Source organism: Drosophila yakuba, chromosome 2R (assembly GCF_016746365.2).
Source record: "Drosophila yakuba strain Tai18E2 chromosome 2R, Prin_Dyak_Tai18E2_2.1, whole genome shotgun sequence".
In the NCBI taxonomy this organism is placed as follows: Eukaryota; Metazoa; Arthropoda; class Insecta; order Diptera; family Drosophilidae; genus Drosophila; species Drosophila yakuba.
The window spans coordinates 17,063,720-17,086,836 of NC_052528.2; the positions used below are offsets into that span (position 1 = coordinate 17,063,720).

General features: G+C 41.6%; 2 protein-coding genes across 3 annotated transcripts in view; one reads left to right on the plus strand and one right to left on the minus strand.

Moving 5' to 3' along the window:
• Positions 1–23,117, minus strand: part of LOC6531000 — a 79,044-nt gene that overhangs the window by 43,622 nt on the left and 12,305 nt on the right. For both annotated transcript variants that reach the window (XM_015196268.3, XM_039371978.2), the window contains one exon: positions 10,438–10,483. The gene's annotated coding sequence lies outside the window, so the exon portion shown is untranslated. The remainder of the gene's footprint in view (positions 1–10,437; positions 10,484–23,117) is intronic.
• On the plus strand, positions 1,533–4,435 carry LOC6531003 (V-type proton ATPase 116 kDa subunit a). Its single transcript, XM_002091805.4, has one exon. The coding sequence runs from the start codon at positions 1,646–1,648 to the stop codon at positions 4,379–4,381; it is 2,736 nt and encodes a 911-aa protein (XP_002091841.1). The 5' UTR covers positions 1,533–1,645; the 3' UTR covers positions 4,382–4,435.

Here is a 23,117-nt window from a genome sequence, read left to right on the forward strand (position 1 = left end):
AGTCAGTCACAGAGCCAAATTACCAAACAATTTCAATGTCTTTGTATGTGAAGTCGATTTTTATGGGAAAATGTTTCGGAGCCAAAATGAAATGAAGCTCCCACAAAGTGCTAACAAAAATGTTTATGTATGTAATATGTATCAACAAGAAAACAATATCGCTTCGTTTTCCATGTATAAACGAAAAGCCATTAAATATAGCTTAAGTTTGATTAAAAATTCAAAGCTCAATATGAATACTTTCTATTCTTGATCTTTTTTGGTTACAGCTTGGCCAAATATGTAAATTTATTCCCGAATTTGTAAACAAATCTTTATCGTTAAACTAAATGATCATAAACTGCTGCCATAAAAATCGTTCTGTTATGTCAACAAATCGTTTTAATATCTTTTATTCTTCACGAAATTCTTGGCGTTTCTTTGATTTGTTAATCCTTTTATTACCAATTTTTTGAAACGTTTTCAGCACTCTAATTTATATAATAAATCCCTGGAGCGTTTTGTAACAATCTAATTGAAGTGAGAACTTAGTTATAAAACCCACTGATGTATAACATATTAGGTATAAGGCAATTACTAACTATATGCAAAAATTCCCACAACTTCTGTGCAGCCTGACAATGAGTTTTCCCAGCCGAGAAGACAAGGGCATAAATTGCAGTTGGCCAGTTTTTGGTTCACTCTACCGTGGCAACGGGGGCGGCGGAGTGGGCGTGTCCGTAGTGGCAACTGCAACTAGTTTGCATGCAAACCATGAAATTATCTGCAGTTGATCTCGAGCAAGGGGCAGCTCGGTCTTGGACATGTTTGCTACTCGAATTAAAAAAAGAAAAAAAACACTAGAAAATAGAGCCAACAATAGGAGAGGCAAACAAACGTATCAATTAGCAGGAGTCAAATACCCGAACCCAAGTCGAAAAATAAACAGAGGTGGTCGAGTAAATGTTTAGTACGTTTTAGTTTAGTATGTTAAGTCCTTTCTTAAGCACAGGTGGATAGGAAATTTTGTTACAAATTTCCAATTAAACTGTTTTTTTATAAAAAAAATTAAATTATTTTTTAAATTTTTTGTAATTTTTGGTGATGATTTTTGAATATTGGCCGAAAATCGTTTTTCTGGTTTTTGCGACTATATATATCAGTATTTTTATCACAGCATTTGAAATATTGGTCCGAATATGGAATGTCATACCTCGTTGAGTTCGTAATTAAATTTCCAATCGAACAGTGTTTTCAAAAAAAAAAATTAAATTTTTTTCAAATTTTTTGTAATTTTTAATGATAATTTTTGAATATTGGCTGAAAATTATTTTCCCGTTTTTTGCGACTATAAATACATATGTATGTCTATCCCTACTTTTTCGGTATACGGAAGCTGAAATAAAGGCTTTTTTCTGCTGCTAATAAAGACAGCTAAATATGTTTATGCCTACTTTTTCAAATACCTGAACCCAAGTCGAAAAATAAACAGAGGTGGCCGGGCTAATGTTTAGTAAAAAACATTTTCAAAAATATATATATTTTTATAGGAGTTAGTATCTTGTATCTTTATTTAGGAAACAAAAACAAAGACTGTCACATCACGGTACTAATTTTCTTTTTGCAATATATTTGTCGTATAATCAAAAGACACTCGGGATACACTATGAGAAAATTTAAGAAACAGCAGACGAAAGTCAAGTCCTTCTTCCGCAGCGAGGACATGGATCTGTGCCAACTGCTGCTGCACACGGAAAACGCCTTCGATTGCCTCATTGAGCTGGGTCACCATGGAGCCGTGCAGTTCAACAATGTTTACGATGAGGATCGCTTGCTGAACCACCTCTACACCAAAAAAGTGTCGCAGTGCTATGAGTTACTGCGCATCGTGGACAACCTGCACGCCCAGATCGTCCAGTTGCATGTCAACGAGGTATTCTATCCGGATGTGGATCTAGAGAATCGACTGAGGGAGAAGGACCTGGCCAAGTATAGGGATAGCCTGAAACGCATCCATGTGGAGGCCAGCGCCGTGACGGAGCACTACTACCGACTGGAGAGTCGTCGAAATCGAATGATCGAGCACTGCTTCGCTTTGACCAAGGCCAGCAAGTATATGACATCCGACATGGGCAGTGAACTGCTCTATTCGGAGAGCACGATAATGACCTTGGTGCAGGATGCCACGACCAGCTCTGGAGCCTATCAGTCACATCTGAACTATATGATCGGCTGCATCCGGGCTGATAAGTTCTATAGCTTCGAACTGCTGCTCTACCGCTTGTGCTCCTTCAACCTGATCATTCGATTTTCCGAAATCTCCACTCCGGTCTACGAATATCACTATGGCCATAAGCCGGAAAGGGTACGAAAGTTTGCCATCCTCATGATGGCCAGTTCTACGATGATCTGGCCCAAGGTGCTTAAGATATGTGCTCTCTACCATGTCAACCTCTACGACTGCCCCAGTTCGGTAAGCCAGCGTGAGGAGAAGGTCAGGGAGTTGGGCCAGGAGATAGTGAACGTGGAGAAGGTCCTCAAGGAGGCGGAGTTGATGCGTCGCCAGATCCTGGAGGTTGCTGGTCAGGATCTATTCATTGTACGTGTGAATCTGCGCAAGGCGCTGAAGGTGTACGATCTGATGAATCGCCTGAGATTGGTGGGCGGAGTGGAAGTACCTCGGTATCTGCTGGCCGAGGTGTATATACCATCGTCTGATGTTCCCGAAGTGAGGGCTATCCTTCGAAATGCCTCCCGAATAAGTGGGGGAGCAGATAATATCAATGATGACGATGATTCGCCGGATGATGACCAGCAGGTGGCAGACGAAGATACAAAAACCCTGCCAAAGGCTGCTCCGTATCCCACTGAAGCGGACTTTCAGCCGGGCGAGGATATGAGTGCGCGGGCCATACTGATAAAGAAAAACCGACTAGTCAATCATATGCCACCAACGTACTTTCGACTGAACAAGTTCACCAGGGGATTCCAGAACATGATAGACGCCTATGGCATGGCCGATTACAAGGAGCTGAATCCCGCGCCATACACCATCATCACGTTCCCCTTCCTGTTTGCCGTCATGTTTGGTGACCTGGGTCATGGCATTCTGCTAATTTTTTTCTCCGTGATCATGATTTGGAAGCACAGGATGATCGAAAAGTATCAGATTGCCTCGACCTCTGAGAACGAGATCCTGAACATCCTATTTGCGGGACGCTACATAATCTTACTTATGGGCATATTTTCAGTCTACATGGGCATCATCTACAACATAGTCATGGCCAAGAGCTTCAATATTTTCGGTTCCAGCTGGAGATGTCGATACAATGAGACCACTGTGTATGATCCCGCTTTTCATGTGACCCTAGATTCTTCGCATCCTTACTTCTACTCGGGCGATCCGTATCCAGTGGGAATGGATCCAGTGTGGGCCGTTTGCGGCCAGGACTCGATAACCACCACCAATTCGTTGAAAATGAAGATGGCCATTGTCCTGGGCATTACACAAATGATGTTTGGACTGGGCCTAGCTGCCGCGAATTGTGTGCTAATGAAGCGGAAAGCAGATCTCGTTCTGGTGGTCATTCCGCAGATGATCTTCATGTTGTGCCTCTTCGGCTACCTTGTCTTCCTGATCTTCTACAAGTGGCTGGCCTTCGGTGGCCACAAGCCGGCGCCCTACAACTCTGCGTGTGCCCCCTCCGTTTTGATCACCTTCATCAACATGATGCTGATGAAAACTGAAGAGACGGAGGAAAACTGTTTGGATAATATGTATCCTTACGAGCGGCTTGTGGAATACGCTCTAGTAGCGTTAGCCGTTTGCACGGTACCCATTTTGTTGGCCGGCAAACCCATATATCTCATGCGGCGTCGCAAAAAGATGGAACAGGAACGGGAACGGGATTTCAAGAGGATGCGCCGCCAGACGATCGCCGAAATGCGATCGACAATGCGGTACACCGATGATGATTCCAGCGAGACCAGCAGGCAGCGGAGCGTTGACAACGAGGAGGAGCACGAGACGTCGGAGATTTGGATTCACTCCGGAATCCACACCATCGAAACGGTCCTGGGTTCGGTGTCGCATACAGCCTCCTACTTGCGATTGTGGGCCCTCTCGTTGGCCCACGATCAGCTGTCGGATGTGCTGTGGCACATGGTTCTGACCAAGGGATTCGACAACAGTCTGCCACTGTACTATGGTGTGCCCGTGCTGATGGCCACTTTCTTCGCCTGGGCCATACTCACAGTGGCCATTCTGGTAATGATGGAGGGACTGAGCGCCTTCCTGCACACCCTGCGGCTCCACTGGGTGGAGTTCCAGTCGAAGTTCTTCGGCGGAGCGGGCGAGTCATTCAAGGCGTTCAGTTTCCCGCCCTCGAACCAGAGGAGTTAGTTTTCATTCTTTTCCTACAGTTTATAAATAAAAATTTATGGTTTGAGCATTTAAGCGATTTCTGACTTTCTAGATAACTGTTATTATTTATAGCTTAACTTATTAGTTTTAACGTACTTATTAAGGCCAAGTATTTACGTTAAAAACAGATCTTTAGTAATGATCGGCACCCTTTTGCAAGGTGCTACAAAAACAATTGAATTAATTGGCCCATTTAAAGATCCTGTTGAAGAACTACTAGCAGCCGCTCCAAGATCGAGCGTATATTTTTTGGATAGACTTTAAATGTTGGCTCCCCCTATCTTTTGGCAATTAACTGTGGCCAAGAGCAAGCCGAGAGCTACCCACGCCCGCTGTTTTCGGACTTGTACATTCCTTTGCAATTAGCATTGGCCCGGGTCCATGCAAAAGGCCATAAACCAAAGCTGGCTTTAAACAATTTCCATTTGTTTGCTTTATGCCACTGCCAGCTGCTGCTGCTGCTGCTGCTGTTGCTGCTGTTGCTGCTGCTGCTGCTGTTGCAGTTACGACTGCTGCCGTGGCAGGCTTCCTTCCTGCGATGCGGGCGCTGGAAGTCGTCGACCCTTTGCTGCTGCTCTTGTGGCAGTACAGCTGTAGTGCTGCTCTATTCTACATCGCAGTTCTTGTCGAATACCCTGTTTTTGCACAGGAAAGGAGTATAGTATTACAGTGCTATAGATTGGAAATTGCATGCCATAAATGCAGAGGCAATAAAAATGCGTTTTATTGTATCCTGCAGGCTGAGATTGATTTGTTTTAATTCGTTTAAGACTTTTTCGGTCGTAAAAGTGGAGATCAATTTTGAACCGTGGCTTTCTAAAGTTTACCCTAAGGACAAAAACCTGTTGCAAAATTTCTAACATTTTTTTTTAATTAATCGACTTATTAATCTGTGTAATATGTATGAGAGCAATGTACTACTTATTTCTCGTAAAAATTACCATTTTATTTTAATGATTTTCCCCTTTCATTTGTATGACAACCATATACCATATTGTTGGGTAATTCCTTGTCGAATAGCTTGACTTCCACCTTCATGCCAGTTTTCCACATACACAGCCCAGTATTTTAGTGTCTTTGCTGCTGTTGTTGCCGCTCTGTTTGCCATTAACACCCACGCCAGCAACTTTGGTTGCTGTTCTCTGGTTGCTGGTTGTTCGTTGTTGGTTGGGCCAAGACTTGGCATAAATTATGAACAGCAACCGATGACGCATGCAGGCCGACCTAAGTAGACTGGCTCGTGCATAAATAACTTTCGTTAGCCACATGGCACGGACTGACTTGGCCTGACTTTATTAGATCGCTGCCACGGAAAGCAGAACTAACTCGATGCCAGTAATGTGCAGTAAGTTTCATGACCAGAGCAGGTTTTTGGCCAGCTATGTAGCACTCTGAGCACTCTACGCAATTGCCAGCGCAAAACAGGCTTTGACTCCATCGCTTTGGCTATAACTTTAAACCGCAGCACGCGCCATTGTTTAGGTGCTGCAGCAAAAAGCAGCAAAAGTCAGCAAAAGGCAGCAAAAAGCAGCAGCAACGGCCTGGGTGGGTCAAGTTTGTTGCCCAAGTCTTTTGTTTATACTTTCCTTGATGCGGCCGCTGTGCGTGGCTCTAATGCTGGGCCCAATGGCCAACTGCTTAGCACTTTTATGGCCAACAATTGTCAAGTCTCTAAGGGGCTGCAGATTGGTTCCACGGCAGCTTAGAACGGCTGCACTGAGAGAATTATATAAAAGCTATTTAAAGGGCTGTATGTTAAAATGTCAGTGGAAATAGTCGGAAAATCAAATGATTAATCAAATTATTAAGAATATGTTTAGCTTACAGGAAATAAACTTTGAGCTAAACCAAAATATAGTTTCGATGTAATTTTGAATTTGATTGTTAATCATAAACTGAATAATATTTTCGCGCTGTGTGCACTGCAAGAAAAGCAAGGTCGCATTGTTGTCTGGGGAGAATCAATTTGAGACTTAAATGCGGATGGCTTTCCGTTTTCTGCTCGTCAGTCGCATCACGTCACGTCACGTTCTGCGACTCATGCTCTTGGGTCGTCAGTTTTTTGAGTGCATTGCCGCTGCCCTTTAAAGGGTTTTGCCCATGGATGTTGCTGCTGCAGTTGCAGATGCGGCTGCTGTTGTCATTGTTGCGGCAGCTGCAACAGCAACAGAGAACAACCATTGTTGGCACTGCGACTGTGTCTAGTTCTACTTTTGGGCCTTTACATGCGCGGCCGTAACAAAAAAGGTGTTAAATTCAGCCCATGGATTGGCCCAAGCGAACTGCTGGCCAAAAGCCAGTGATGGCCAGAGATGGAGCCAAAGTCAATGCACTCTAAAGAATTCGCTGGCTTGGCAGAAGGACATTTGCAGCTCCAAACTTGGTGGCTGAAGCACCTCAAGTGCTTAAAGCGTATAATCCAAACATTCAAATGAAGTCAGCACGATGAAAACATCAAGCGAATACAATAACATGCAGATTTAAGTGTAAACATCTGTGAGCTATTAAGCCAATTAATTAACTGGCTACACAATTTGTTGGCCTGGCACATTTTGGTCATTTCGCTCGACGGGCTGTCAAGTGGAAAAATGCCATTTAATTCGCCACAAATTGTGCATTGTTTGGGCCCTAATTAAAATTGTCTTTTGTTCATCTTCGTCTTCATCTGCCTTTCGACTACTTTTTTTTTGTTTTGCAGAACGGAAGCTGACAATTGACCATTAAAAAAAGCAAAAACAAGCAAGATCTGCTAATGCGATGGGGAAAAACTTTCACTCAGCCGAAATGTTTTAATTAAAAATGGCAACAAAAAAAAAACACACAAAGCTCGAGAAAGAAATTAATTTAAACTAGATATTGTGTGTGTAACCGGTTGGGAGTTTGCATTTGCAATGCTCAGCTGGAAGAGTGAAATTTCTCAAACGCGCCTTCAGAACCCATTTTTGGCATTTAGCAGTTCATTAGCAAGATAGCTACAAAATATGCATAAAATTAATCAGATGGTACCAAATATGGGCCACAAAAGCGGAAAGTGAAAGAATGCAAAAATACACGCGTGATATGCCCAAAAATGGTAAAAGAAATTTCCGAATATACATAAATAAAAAGTAATTTATTTATTATTATATTTTAAACGAGATGCTATTCCAAATAATACTTAAATGTTAAGTTTCAGCAACTTTAGGTGTTTTGAAAAATAATTTGAAATTCAAAATTCAAATTTCTGTAACATTATTTGACATATTTAATGGTATGAAATTATATCAATTGTTTGCTGCAGCTTAAAAGAGCACTTAAGTGGATCACACGCTTAACAATTCCCGTTGGGAAATATTAATTGGGTTTAATGTGGTGTTTTTGTGTCACCGGCAAGATAAGAATCCAAAATTAGTTAACTCAAAATGATGAGATGAACTCCAGCAGGAAAATACAACCGGCAGCCATGTGACCCTCATTAAAAGTGAGTTTCATGTATTTATTCCTTTGATCTTGCAGCGGCGACCACACAAAAACTGCGGAGAACGCTTTTGATTATTTTCACAAGCGGTTTCTCTCCGCCATTTTAGCCTTTTGTCTTGGCCCCAAGTCATGCATAATGAGAACCTGATGTATGGCGATATACTATATACTGCCTCGTATATATGTCAATTACAGCACGATCTTTTGGCAAATTCGCGACACATCGCCAGTGGGTCAGAATTCTCAAGTCTGACGTCTGAGCTCTGAGCTCTGATACCGATATTTATGTCACCGGCGACAATAAATTTGTCAGCTTTTTGTTAACCGTTAAGTAAACGCAATGCATGATTTGTGTTTTGTAATGAGGGCGAGTGAGTGAGTGAGTGGCGGCTCGAAAAATGTCGAACGAATTCGAATCCGAATCGGAATCGGAATCCGAATACGTATCTGTATCTGTATCCGCCGACGAAGATGAAGTTGAAGTTAAAGTTAAAGTCTCGCAGTCGAGGAGTGAACGAAACGGGTTTGAGTTCAGTTCATAAAATATTCATGATATGCCAAATGTTTGCTTTCATTTGACTTTTTGATTGTTTTTGTTTTGCTTGGGTTTTTGTTTTTTGCTTTTTGCCAAGCAAAATTGCTCAAGATTGAGTCATGAAATATTGTTGGGACATCAATATTCCATAGCCAAAATTATATTGATTACTCGGAGACAGTAATTAATTTCCATAATTCGTTTATAAAAGAGCAATAGAAAATGATTTACTAGTGGGCTTGTTTTTGAATTCATAGATTTAATTCAAAAGTGTATTATACGTGGGCATTGTAATTAACCAAAAAAAATGATTGAAACAAACAATTTGAAGTGTGACCACAAAAGCGGCATTGACCATTCAAGTGCTCAAAATTCGATGGCTCTCAACACATTGTTTCGATCACTTTTGGGATGCAGTGGCAGCAGCAACAACAACACCCATTGTATTAACACCAACAACCACAATGGGAGCATTACCAATGGCAATAGCAACACACCAATTGCCTGACCTTCAGTGGGCCACTTGAGGCACAGCTTCTGCAGCCAAAACTCGAACTCGAAGACGAAGTTCGCTGCCTGTCAGCCATTTGAGTGACTGACATGCAACACTAGCAACAGCACTAGCAGCAGCAGCAACATCGCAGCAGCAGCAGCAAGAATTCACAATAGCGTGCCACAGACAGCCGAAAACACCAATTGGTGTCAAAGCAACAAAATGCTACCGAATTGCAACTGCCACAGCAATGGGAATTTCTCGCTGCCGAAATTAGCAATAAATCAAAGATTGCGAGCTCGGAAGGCGGCTAACTAATTTCACTAAAGGGAAACGCGCTGCACGAGGAAAAAATTATGGATAAATTAAAGCAAATTATTTGAAAGAAATTTAGTATCTTTCTCATATTATAAAGCATATGTAAATAATGTTTATGGTTTATATAGGATTAATTTGACATTTACAGAATATTAAATGGAAAAAATGCGTATTTATTCGGATTTTTTTTCCCTGTGCATCGTAGCACTTTGCAACCGTTTTGGGCTGCCGAAAAACGCGCAGAAAGGCAGCGAAAAGCACTTGGAGATTCGTGGAGCTGCCCACGCCTCTTCAGAGAGCAACAGCAGCCCGCCAGTCACATAAATAAGTCACCATCAGAGTCAGATTCAGATTTAGATTGAGAACGAGCGACGCTGACGCCGAGCGCACACTTGGCCATAAATCTCGAGAAGCGTGGGCAGGTCGGAGCCCCCTCTATCCTCTATCCACAATCCTAAAGCCCAAAACATCCAAAACGAGAAAGACGTAAGCGGCAAATGGGGCCACGCCTCATCGAGCATGTTGGCCAAAAAGCCGCAGATTGAGAGGTGGCATCAAGTGCGTATTAAACACTCTGGTAGAGCCATAATCAAGCTAATGCCATCTTATGACTCAACTTGAAAGCATCTCCTTCGCGTCTAATGGCAATAAAAAGAAGAGTGAGCATGGTAATATTGGTTGATAATCTGTTTATGGTCAACAGAACTAGGCCTCATTACCATATGAGCCACTGCGAGCTGTCACAAACATACATAAATAAGCCAGAAAGTTGCCGTTAGGCCAACGCACTTAGCGCCAAGTATAAGCGATGGAAATTCACTCGCAGTGGAGCAGTGGGGGATGCCCCCCAATTGACACATTTGGCACAGAGCACAGCGTTGCTTTCTGGCGCCGAATTTGCATTTATTTTTAATAAATTGCAAGGAAGTAGAAAGACATGCTCTCGAACTCATGCGAAACCAGTGCCAAATGGTAATGTCTATTAAATCGCTAAACTAGATCAAATTTCTTGTAAGCAAAGAAAATAGTTATACATATTATTATTATATTCCAATATGTATATTATACATATTCCGATTATTAAATACGCTGTAGTTTTATAGAAGTTTAAGCATATAAGAGCACATGCTAAAAGTGTAAAAACAAAGGCTTCTTCTAGCTTGATTGCCGTTCAATATTTGCAAAAATTAATAAACAAATAAGCTCGAGTTTTGTTGATCCCCAACTTACCAAAGCAAACACGTCGAGATGCTTTAAAACCAGTTCGGAAGCTTTTCTGTAACGAGCAGAAAGAGGTAAAACATATTTTTTAGTAATTTGCAAGGTATTAAATCAAATTTCTAACAAAATACTTCAACATTTATGGGGCATAAATCTGGTGAGGAGTGTGTTAAAAGTAAACATAAATTGATTTATTCACCAAGTCACGTCGCAGATTCGACTCAAATTATCACTTGCATCTGATGTACGAGTTGTTTAGAGCAAACACTTTCCATGACAAATTTGAGGTGCTCATACAAGTACTTGTATATAAGTGCATACGTGTGCATATGGCAACAATGGTCAGCACATGTACTACATACACATACACACAGTGGCTAGCTTGTTAACTCATCCAAAAAATAAACCACATTCTTGAAAGCATTAGAAACTGAACCAAAAAAACTGAAAAAAAAACTACTGGCCAAACAAAAAGATGGAGCCATGAATAGCCGGAGCACAAAAAACATGTTCAGCGCGTGTAGCTGCAGCAGCGGCAGCAACATCAACTTAAATGGCCACAACACGGGGGGTGGGCGTCTGGGCAATGGGCGTGGCCGGAGTGCAAAATGCAAAACAACATTGAAGACGAGAAAATCTGGCTACTGTAATTTGTCTGCCCACCAAAGACACGACCCCCTCGCCTCTGCCCCACCGCCGAATTTCCAAGCCCCTAAACTTGGTTGTTGATCGCGTTTGGCCAGCCGGTTGTTGTTGCTGCTGCTGCTTGAATTGGTCCGGGCCAGTTTGCAATTGCTGCTCTACTTTTGAGTGTGTGCTCCACCACCCCCTCCACGGCTTGCGCCCCTGGGCACCTTCCTCAACCCCTTTGCCCCTCTTTTTGCCGCTTGTATTTGCTTCCTAAAGTTGCCGGCGTCGTTGGCCGCCTTTTGTCGCTGAGGTCAATTTTTATGTTGCAGCCATTTTTCAGAGACACAGCTACAAAAAAAAGTAAATAGAAAAATTCGTTTTCCTGCACTGATAGAAATAATTTAGGCTTAGTTTTGTGATACCGTTGTTAATGCGGTATTAATTAATAGTTGTGAAACTAGCTAAGCAAAATATTTCATTCTTCTTGTTTAGCACCAAAAAATTTATTTTTGCTAACTAAATATTATTCTCTCAGTATAACCCCCATTTTCCATTCCCAGTTTTAATAACTTAAGCCGTTTTTATACCTCTTTTACGGAATCAGTATTTGCGCTTTATAGTAATTTTACACTGTTTTGACCGATGTTTATAGTTCTTTGAGTGGGTTGTCTCTAATATTTTAGAGTTTCAAAAATGAAGCGGCAAGTTGTTCCTCCTTTTTCATTTTACAGGATATAAATGTGGTCCATATTCCACCGAACAACCTCTTTAGCTTGTTCCTCTTCCATTTTCTATTTTTTTTTTTTTTTGTATTGTACATTTTGTATGTTGTCTGCTGCACTTAAAGTTACGTATGAGCATTTTGTGTAGGTCTAGTTTGCTAGCTGTTTTTTGCAACATTTTTTGCCTTTGTTGCAGACAAACTTTTTCAACTTGACACTTGAACCGAAAGAACTCCAGCCGAATGAACACTCGACTACAAGAGGCGGCCTCGATGGCCTGACACTTTCAGTTGGTAATTAGTTTTGAGGCCATGCATGTAAAATGCAATTTTCCGCCTAGGATCTGAAGGAGAAGCTGCTTGAAACGCATAACCGAAAAGGGGCAGAATTCACTCAACTGAAATGATGAATTTCGGCTAGACAATCGATTGCATAATCTAGCATTGAATAAGTTTTTTTTGGTGCTTTGTTTACTGGCAACCTTGAACTGTTGCAGACTGAAGCGAGGATTGCAACAGTCTGAAGTGACTGGCAAATGATTGGGCCAGACTTTCGAGTGTCTGTCAATCAAGTCGAATCCGAATTAAATCATTGACAAATAACAATAATCAGTAACAAGGCTGTAACCTGCTGCTGTTGATTTTCCTTATTGTTGCATGCCACATGCAATGTTGCTGCTGCTCCTGCCGCCCTGCAGCAATGAAAAGTGAAAATTCTTGGCTGGCTGCTGAAAACTGAAAAAGTTTGGGCCCACCGGCGGGGATTCCAACATGTTTTCCAAACAAATACGAAGAGGCGCCCTTTCTCCTTTTGTTGATTGCAAACTGTGCCGTCGTCATGTGCCACATTTGCAGTACTTTCAGTAAGCTGAAAGTAAAAATAAAGCCCAGTGAACTGAAACTGAAACTGAGCATGCAGCATAAATATGTGAATAATGCATAAACAACTAGAACACATTGCACCGGCAACTGTTGCTGTGTTTCTGTGTTGCATGCTCACATCGCAAAAACAAAAAACCTCGAAAAAATTGCTCAACTGCAAAAATAAATATGAACATTTACTGGGAAAAGTTTATGCACAGGTAATTAGAGCCAGCAGTTTTTGTTTGCCATTGCTCATGTTGAATGCAACTCCGAGTGCCTTCCTTTTTTGCACCCAAAAACAGGAGCGTCCAGACTTTGTTGCCACTTTAATTAAATTCTTCGGCGGGGGCAGCGGATTCTTTTGCCACAAACAATTTTCAAATGCTCTTTGTGCGCACAAGTTTTCAATTCATAACATGAAAGGAAGCCGGCAAAGTAGCAAACTTCAAAAAGAAAATTGGCATATAATCAAACGAATCGTACATACTCTAGGAAATAGGGAATAACTAATAAGGTACTTGCAGCTATGAAACTTGTGCTCCAAGTTCAACACAAACTTATTCCAATAAAATAGTATCGCAAAGAGCTTCCATTTGAAGCAAATTGTAATTTGTTCTTGAGATGTCATCCGCTGGCCGTGCTATCTCTAACCCAAATACCTCAATAACGAGAGGCAGGCTATAGGGCATTGGATAAAAACGAAGGGGAGTTTTCACAGTTGCAGACCAGAGTTCATGAAAACAGCATAACTGCAGCCGCAGTTGCAGTTGCAGTTTTCCGCACTCAAAGCCAAAAGCCCAGAGCCACCCACTCGGCGTTGAGGCGGGTAAATAGGCCAACGCGAAGGGGGTTACAGCCAAACAACCAAACGCAGGGGGGGCGTTGCTCCAAGGGGGCAATGGGGCAAGGGGGCAGGGGAACTGGTCCCAAGGGGCTCTTGGCTAACAATGCATATGACAAACTTTTGTCAATTTATTAAGAAGCAAAGAAATATGGTTTCTCCCGGCGAGCCGGGCTAACCTGATTCCCAGGAGAAGCCAAGAAGCCAGGAAGCCAGCCAACGTGGTCAGCCGGAGAAAGAGTTTCCTGCTGGATGCTGGATGCCCTCGTGGTAAAAGCCCCCTTGTGAAAAGCCCCTCATGCATTTTCCTCATGTAACCACTGATACTCATCATCATCATCAGCAGCAGCAGCAGCAGCAGTTGTTGCAGCGGCCAAGACGCAGTTCAAACAACTTTCGTTCGCATAAATTGTTGATAACAAAGGACGGGAATCAGTGTTGGCCAAACCAAAACTGGTTGCATTAAACGTTTAGTGCACAGTGACAAATATAGGAAATAAATGAATAAACTTCCAATCGGAAGTATTAAAATACAGAAATCCCTTTTCGTTGTATAATTACATGCTTGGTCTGTGGTTCATTTGTTCAGTTAGACCATTTGAGTATTTGTTATCTATCGGCTTGTGATTGTAATCAAAAGCATAGCTGAACTGTTTTTCAATAACTAATTTAATTTGATTTTTTTTGCAGTGTTCTGTGGCAGCGGCAGTTATGAATTATGTCAAATGGCATAATTGCCAGTCCAGCTTCAGCAGCTGCTGCACTCGTCGGCGGTTTTTAGTTTTCGGTTTGAGTTGGAGTTGGAGTTCGGGTCGGAGTTTTGGGTTTTGGCATCGCGCTCTGCTCCGACAGGAAGCAATAAATTCTATGCATTGCACTCGATACAATTTGTAGCTGATAGGATGGAATGGCGATGGCCGGGATACTGGGCAAACTGGGTATAGGATGCTTGGGGATCGCCACTAGATAGATGCCCGTAGATAGATGGCTGGCACAGATGCGGAAATGCGAGGAGCTGGCTAATGAACGTGGCTCTCTGCCTTAACGGTTCTGCTTAAATTGTTGGTAATTTACTTTTTCAGCAGCATGTTGCTGCCGATCATCAATTTATGCATTTATCGCTATACAGTTATGGTACGCATCTTGCTATCTGCTCCACATATACATATGTACATATGTACATATTCTGTACTACTATTTGGTACCCCTTGTGTTTACCCAACTTTCCCTTGCTCGCTGGAGCTTTGCGAGCAGATTTGTACTCTAATTATCAGGCCTCATGAGCTTCAGATGCTTTATGGCTAAGATTTCACACTCACGCTGCTGTTGAGGGTCCCCCCTTTTTGGGGCATTTTCCCCACCGTCCCTGCTCGTCATGCACTTGAATCCGAATCTGAGAACTCGACTGGTGAAAAGTGAAACCGAAAAAGGGAAAACTCGGAGCGAGTAACATGAGAACCCCCCGAAGACTTTTACCCTTTTAACAACAAATGGAAGATGGCCAACAGAGGCGGCACTCGGCACTCGTGTATGTTTGTGTGTGTCTGTGTGTGCAACTCATATTGAGGTTATTAGTAACAAGGTCACTGCAGCCCACACAAAAAAGTGGGCGGTGTTGGGAGGTAGGAAGTTGAGCTGCAGGCGGGTGAAGTCGCATGCACTTTGGCTCACAAAATGATAATTTATGTCGGCAATATTTGAATACAATTGAAGTTGCCAGCCAGCTGGCATAAGCAAAATTTCAAATTTTCAATTTCCCTTTTACAGAGAACGGGGCAATGGCAAAAACAATGAGCAATCGGAAAATGCACATTTGAAATTCAATGTGTAACTGTAGCCTGGCACAAAAGTGGCAGAAAATAAATGTGCACTAGGAAATTCAGTCACTTTTGGCTCAACATGTGCTTTTCAAAATTTTATGTCATGCTGTAAGGTCCCAAACAATGCATAAACATTTTTATTTATTTCCATCATCTAAATGTTTTCATGGAAAATGCAAAATATTAATTTATACTTGCAAATGCAAACCAAAGTACCTCCAGCTGTTTTCCCCTAAAATATTTGATTTTTATTCTGCATGTTTATTTTAGCCACAAAACCTCAAAATCAACCTCGCAAACACACACATGACTTCACATTATGACATCAGAGGCGAATTCTCGGGCATTCTTTAAACCCCTTTTGATACGCAGAATGACAATCAAAAACCCATAATTAACCAAAATTAGCGGGTTATAACATCATACAACACAAAAACAAGAAGTAAGGCAGCAAACTGAAAACAAAGGCTGATGGAAAAAACATAAAACATATGAAGCCAAACAAAAGCATAAATTTCGCATTCGATGAAGGGGCAAGCACAGAACATGCACTATGAAGTTCAGCATCGTAGGAATGGGTAGAAAAAAAATTAAAATATACATGGATAATATAATATGGATAATTAGTAGTATATGAATTTGGAATTTCTGTTCAAATAATAAAATAATTGTTATTAAAATACAACTTTTAATATTTAAACATGTATTTTAAATAAGCTTTTAGTTTTTTAATTTTGCTCTTAGCTGTAGCCGTACAGAGGGCGTCTCGGATTAAATAAAATCAAAATTGTAGTTAATTTGCATGATTCCTGGGCGTTTCGGAAGAAAAAAAGAGACAAAAAACATCAGCAACAACAAAGCAAATAAATTATGCTGAGCATTTCGAAAGAACTTTGTGCAACACATCGAGGGGCTGGCCATAACCACGACCACGCCCACCATCAAGGCCAAATACCTTCATTTTTTCGCTGTATTCTTTTGGGCTCTGAGAATTTATTACGAAATTGATGCGGCCGAGAGCTTGTTGCAACAATTTGGCTTTCAGGCAGCTCCGAGACATTGTTTTATATATTCTTCTTTTTTTTTTTTGGTTTTGCGCTCGAATCGAGTTCGCTGAGCGCCGAGTTGAAGTTTGCCCACTGACCAAACATTTAATTACAAAAAACGTCGCGACCTGCAATAAATTTCATTCCGCAGTTGCAATCGCCTCTTTTGCCCGCAGGCTCGGCAAATAAATACATAAAAATTGCCACTTTGCCCGCCGCAGCCCTTTTCCCTTTGTTCTGGGCTAAAAAAGTTGCTGCAGCACTTATCCGGCAGTTGCGAAAAGGATCATCCTTATCCTTGGTCTTAGCCTTGCATAAATATGTTTTTATTTATAAGATGGGCGGCAGGGACTGAAACAAAAAGCCAACTTATTCAAAGCCAGTGAAATTTGTAGCCCTGGTCGGCCTTTTGTTCCGGCTCCCCTCCAACTCTTCCTTCTCCCTTTTTCCCCCCCTCTTTACACCCCTGCGCATAAAGAGTTGGCGAAAAGAAAAAAATATATAAAAAGTATATATACATGTATATATATAAAACTGAAACTGAAACTTTGTTGCCGCTTCGATGCGCCTTTTTGCCGGACTTGGTTGCCCCTTTTCTGTTGCCTCTTCAGTTAACAGAATTTATTTTTCTCCAGCTTTCCCCACCTCCTCCCCTCGATTTTCCCCTGCTCCTACGACTACAGGGGCAATCTAAGTTGGTGCACTATAGGGAAATTCATGTCGGTGGGAGGAATAACTAACTGATAAGAGTTTTAATCGGATCATCATCAACTTGTTCGCGCAAATTTTTGCTCTTCGCCTTTTTTAGATGGCAATATGGTGTAGAAAAGAATGGAAACAGTGGGGTATTGTTTAATTTTATATATTGTGAAAGGGTTAAGATAAGAATATATTTTCAAGGAATTCAAGAACGCATTCTCAAAGCTGTTAGTCTTGAAGTCCTGCTTAAATCCATAATAAAAAGCTCATATAAACCTTTTTAACGAATCGAACAAAATCATCACTTCGAACCTGTAGAAATTAATTACGAATTTATGAATGAACTTCAACCCCTTGAGTGTCCGACATCCAATCAACTTTTTGCCCTCCTTTACATTGTTGTTTGATATGCATTAACTTTCGCTTGGCCAACCAACACTCACTCACACCTGATAATTGCATTTCACCCACAGTGAAATTGTTGCAATATTACAATTTATATTACGAAAGTGACTTACATCACATTGGTTGTGTCCACTCGCCCGCAACTGCCACAAACATCTGCTTCCACCATTCTGGAGATTCGCTGTCCTTTTGGGTTAATTTCGTTTTAATTAAAACACCAAATGTGCAGTGGCAATGGCAATGACAGCATCAGCTCTCAAGGGAGAGTCCTTCGACATGGGTATTTGACTCCCACTTCGAAAACCACTTTTTCCTTCGACAAGTTTTGTGCTGACGACGCCCATGCGGCGTATACGTAATATAATGTGCTTGGCGACCATTAACGATTGCTGCTGCCACAGAATTACCTAGGAAAATTTGTGACCTCAGCCAACAAGCGAGCATGGGGCACTTTAATGCCATGCTAGCCGAAAACTCCCCATTCGCCAGTTCTTAGCCACTTTAATCAAGTGCACAAGTTGAGGAGCTTAACTTGGCCGAGTCGCTTTATCAGGCCATGTTGTGTGCATGTTTATGGCCAGAATGGAATGGTGCGGCGAAATACCGAAACACCGAAACAAAGGGGCCAAAAGGGAGCCAAAAACAGCAGACAGCTTTCCATGCCTTTTCGCTTGATTTTAGCCCGATGTCAGCCAAAGTTTCATATGTCATAATTTTATCAGCCAACTCTGTACGTACGTATGTGTGATATGTACGAATATGTGTGATGGCAGCCCTAAAGTGGAAACATTGCGATGCCATTCATGACACGCAGGCATTAAAGCTTGCCACAGACAACTGAGGTGAGATGGGAAACCAGAGGGTTGCGGATTCATTTCAGCAGCCGACGAGACAAATACTCTAACGTCGGTGGGATGTGTATATTTCCAGGCTAAATGCTCTTACATTATTTAAATGTTTCAATTTATTAACATTAAAAACGCATAATATTTATAATTATATATATTTATAATACTTCTGGTTGTTGTAAGTAAAGGGCTCAAGGCATTGAAATTGTACATAGTACCCCATTTTAAGGCAGAATGACAGGCGGCAAAGTCAACTCGACTCAACCTCAAGTCAAGTCGAGTCACAGGCAGGTGCACACATACACACACACACGCGCAAACACACACACGCAAACACACACACATGTGAGAGTGTTGAGCATGCTAACAGGTACGTTTGCTGTTGACTTTGATTATGGCCAAGGGACTTGGATGGACTTAGGGGGCAGGGGGACACACTGCGACTGCCTTGAAGGGTTCTGGCATTTTATTAACTATTAGCTTTAAGCGCCCTAAGTCCGCCGATTCCCCCCGTGGCATACAACACGCAACTTGCAACACATTTCTTCAATTCGAGCGCAAAGTGCAACAGCAGCAGCTATAAGAACTATGAAAAATATTATGTTATTTTTAACACACTGAAAGCGTGTGGAAAAGTTATTTTTAGACGAGTCGCCACGCCACAAAAAAAAGTGGTAATACGAGGAAAGAAGGGGACGATAAAGCGGTGGTTGTGGATGGAGCAGCAGGGAGCAGCAATGCCACAATTTGCGGCAACTTGAACGCTGCCGCAGCGGCAAGACTATGGCTTTCTCGTATTTTTCTTGGTGGACATTTTCTCCATCGCATTTTCCACTGCTCCTCGACTTCTGCGCTCATGATTTATAATAAATATGGCCAATAAATTGCGCTTTTTAAGTGTATACTTGCTCGCAGCGCGCACAGCTTAACGAATGAAAATCGCAATTTTAATAGAACAAAATGGCATATTTGTTTAACATATGATTCGGTTTCAGATCAAAAACCAACAAGATATTTTATACTCTTGCCCGAAATAGAAAATAAAGTTAAGCTGAACAAACACTGCCACAAACACGTTGCACAAACAGTGAAGTAGCAACAGCAACAGCAAAAGCAACCACTGGTGACAAAATGCAACTAAAAAAAAGCAGCGAAAAATGGAAACAAAAAACTTCAATAGCAAATGCATTTCGTTGAAGTTTTTAGTGCCGCGGGGATTGCAGAGCTGGGTGGCAAATCTAAATCGAAGTGTGGCTGGTTGGAAAAACAACAGAAGCACACAGAAAAAATTTTGAACGATGGACATGTTCTTTTGTATATTTGTCAAGTGATCGAATGCCTTCCATGTTTTTATTGAATTCAACGAAAAAGCATCTAAAATAAACATTTTCTAAAATGTCAAAGTCAAGTGGATCAACTATTTTTTTCCGTGTACTTGCAGCCGCTATGCTTAACGCATATTAAAACAAACAAAGATACACACACGCGAATGCAATTTCATCGATGGCTTAGAAAGGGGTGGCTGGCATTTGAGGGGGGCGGTTTTCCACGAGAGACATTGATTTGTTTCCCTCTCAAAGTTCGACTTTCAGACTCCTTGGGGCAGACAACTCACGTAACGCCAAGTTGGAGGTGCAAAAAACACATACCCACCAACAAACAAACATAGAGAAAAAATCGCTTGGTAAAATACACACCGAGATTTGAGTGCCAAAAAGTTTTTGAATGGAATTTACGACTCTGCATATTAAATCATTTGGAACACGGCAAGTAGAAATAAAAGAAACGGCTGGAGAATGTAAAATTTATGGGGAGATAGGGCAGACAGCAGCAACAATTGCAAATAAAATATTCATCGGACGGGAAAAACAAATAAAATCCAGTGAGGGACAAACGAGGAAAGTTTATTGAATAGTTGCCTTTTTTTTTTTGCGCAACCGCTGCCCACATTTTGCCATAAAATAGTTTAGGTTTTTCGCATTCAAGTAGTTTAAAGGTGAAAATAAATAATAAGCAATAAAATCCTTCACATTGTTGTTCAGGCAACAAGATTCTGTGGCACCCGTATTAAATGATATTCAAGTCAAGTTATTTATATGAAAATTGTTGATGAGCCCGCAAGGAATTTGCGGCAATAAATTGTTTTAATTAATCTCAGGCGAAAGCGACCTTCATTAAGGCTTGAATTTCCGTACCCCCGTCGCACTCCACTTATCCCTGCCAATCCTTTCACTGGAAACCCTCTTCAGGAATCGGTTGGCCCACTCCATCATTATCGCCCGGCATTTCCGCAGACGCCTTCAAGCCATTTTTCATTGTAATCCAAAACCGAATCCGAACTCGATGCTGTGGTTACCACTTCGCTTTTTGTGACAGTAAATGTTGCTGGCACCGCGGCAAGGCCGCAAGTCAGCCGAAAAAAAGAGGTAGAGAAGTGAAAAAAGGTTTTTCACACTTAATTGGTAGCACTGAAAAGTACAAACATTCACGCTCCCAAAGTGTATACATCTATGTATCTCCTTATAGACCGAGTTACCCAACCCGCAGCACCGGTGATAAATTAATGAATATAAACTGAAGCCGAGTGGGAGAGAACCGAAATTGCCACACAACTGCTGGTTATGAAAACTCGTTTCAACTCCTAAATATGTAGCGCCTAGATGCAAAACAAAAAACAAAAAAAAAAAACGAGAAATCAAACGGAATCGAAACAAAAAATATTTCAGTAATTTAAAACGGAATATTTAAGCCAAGTGACGTTCGGGCTTATTCGTAAAATATGTGAAAATAAAATCAAGTTGCGGCAGGTCAGTTAATTTGGTTTGCTGCGAGTGTTGAAAGGCGAACTCAGTTGAAAATGCCAACTGAATACTGTCGACAAATAAATAAAGTAAAATGAGATGTGTAATTTATGCATAAGCCTGTGTGCGAATTGAATGTGGGTCTAATCGATTCGAAATGAGTGGTAAAAGCTTGTTAACTGATCTGTCAATGAGTGAGTTATGTGAGCTGAAAAAAAGTTCATTTTTGGGTTTACTAATACTGCTGTAGGTAGAAAAAATAACTAGGATAGAGTCTAGGATAAATGCATAATATTTATACGCACAAGGGGCCTATTAAATGGATTTATCTGTATTCCATTTATTTATTTGCTAATAAATAGCCAAAATGTCCCATGAATTTGATCACTAGTTAGGCACTATGATCTGCATTCCCTCTGACTTAATTGGCATTATAATTAACCAGATTTCAGAGCACTTATGCTGGAGATTTTATCCCCATCCCAGCTTTTCAAGTCCGAAAGCCTAAAGAGAACTCTGCAAATAGCATTGAAAATTCAAATAGAATTCCCACTTAATCGAAGGGGTCGTTGGCTGTCAACACTTCTCCCCCAAACCTTTTAATCCCAATTATATCTACATGTAGTATCTATAGCCCTTACTGCGCCACACAAGCAGATGGACAACAAATTGCATAATGGCATTTAAATGGCCCAGACGCATAAATGTCACAAAATGCTACAAATTGCCTTACCAAATGAACATCAATAAAAGCACTTTATGTCGCAAGTCACTTACAGACACAAATGCAGATGTCCACAGATACAGATACAAACACAGATACATTCACGCACACAGCGTCGCCCAGCTGCGATAAGTAGCTGATGAGGGCAGTTGGCTCCTGGCTGGTCAACAAACATGGCCAACATGTCTATTCAGCAGAATGCAAAACAACAAAAAAAAGAGGACATACCTCCAAAGGGAGTCGCCACCGGGAGACGGCGCTGGGCAAATGGAAATGCGAACAAACCTGGGCGGCGCAGTCCTAGCACAACCAACCCAGCGAATCGAATCGAATCGTATCGAAACGAAACGAATCGAATCGAAACTCAATCAATGATCAATGAAAGGACCTGACTGGGGGGCCCAAAGGGAAGGGGGCGTGGCCGGTGGCGGCGGTGCGGCTGCCTCTTGGCGGCATTTAACATTTCCGTTGTTCGGTCTTTGGGGAGGCCCCAAGCAAAACGAACAGAACATGGTCGATGAAGAGCTGCACTGCAACAAAAAGGTGGCACATGTGCACACATCAAAATCTAACTTAAAGCCCTGTGTCAGTTAGAATATAAATGTTGGAATGGTCGCATTTAAAAGAAGATTTAAATTAACATTTACAAATTTAAATTTTTAAAAATGTATAGAATTTTTTAAAAAGAAAGAAAGAATATTATAAAATAGAATAAAAATGCTTCTTGAATGTCAGTTTGCTTAACTGCAACTTATATATGGAGTTTTCTATTTTTTGGTCTGTACTCTCATACCCTATTTTCTTCGAGTGTAGCTGATAGCCTGCGGAAGCTGACGAGCAACGGATGTCACTTGCCACTTTGGCCCGTCCCCCCTTACTATCCCACATCCCCCCTCTCCTCGCCCTTGATTAATTCAGTTTTGTTTCAGCTGCATTGCTGCAATGGCAAATATTTTTATTGCTCTCGAATGCTCTTGCTGCTCGACACGAACTAATCGCTTTGGCAAATGCAAATTTGCATTTTATGCGACTGCAACTGCGACGAGATTGGAGTGAAGTGGAATGGAGTGGAGTGAAGTGCATGGCAGTGCAGAATGAGAAGCTCTGTCTGTTGACTTTTATAAATGGCCATATCCATGGCTGATTAGCTCCATCTGGCCACTCGATTATGAGGCTGCGGTGGCCGGTGCATCGGTGGCTGCCACCGTATCCTGCCACATACATACATACATATGTATGTACATAGGTAATTAAATGGATCGCCTTTGCTTCCCTCACTCACACTCTCTC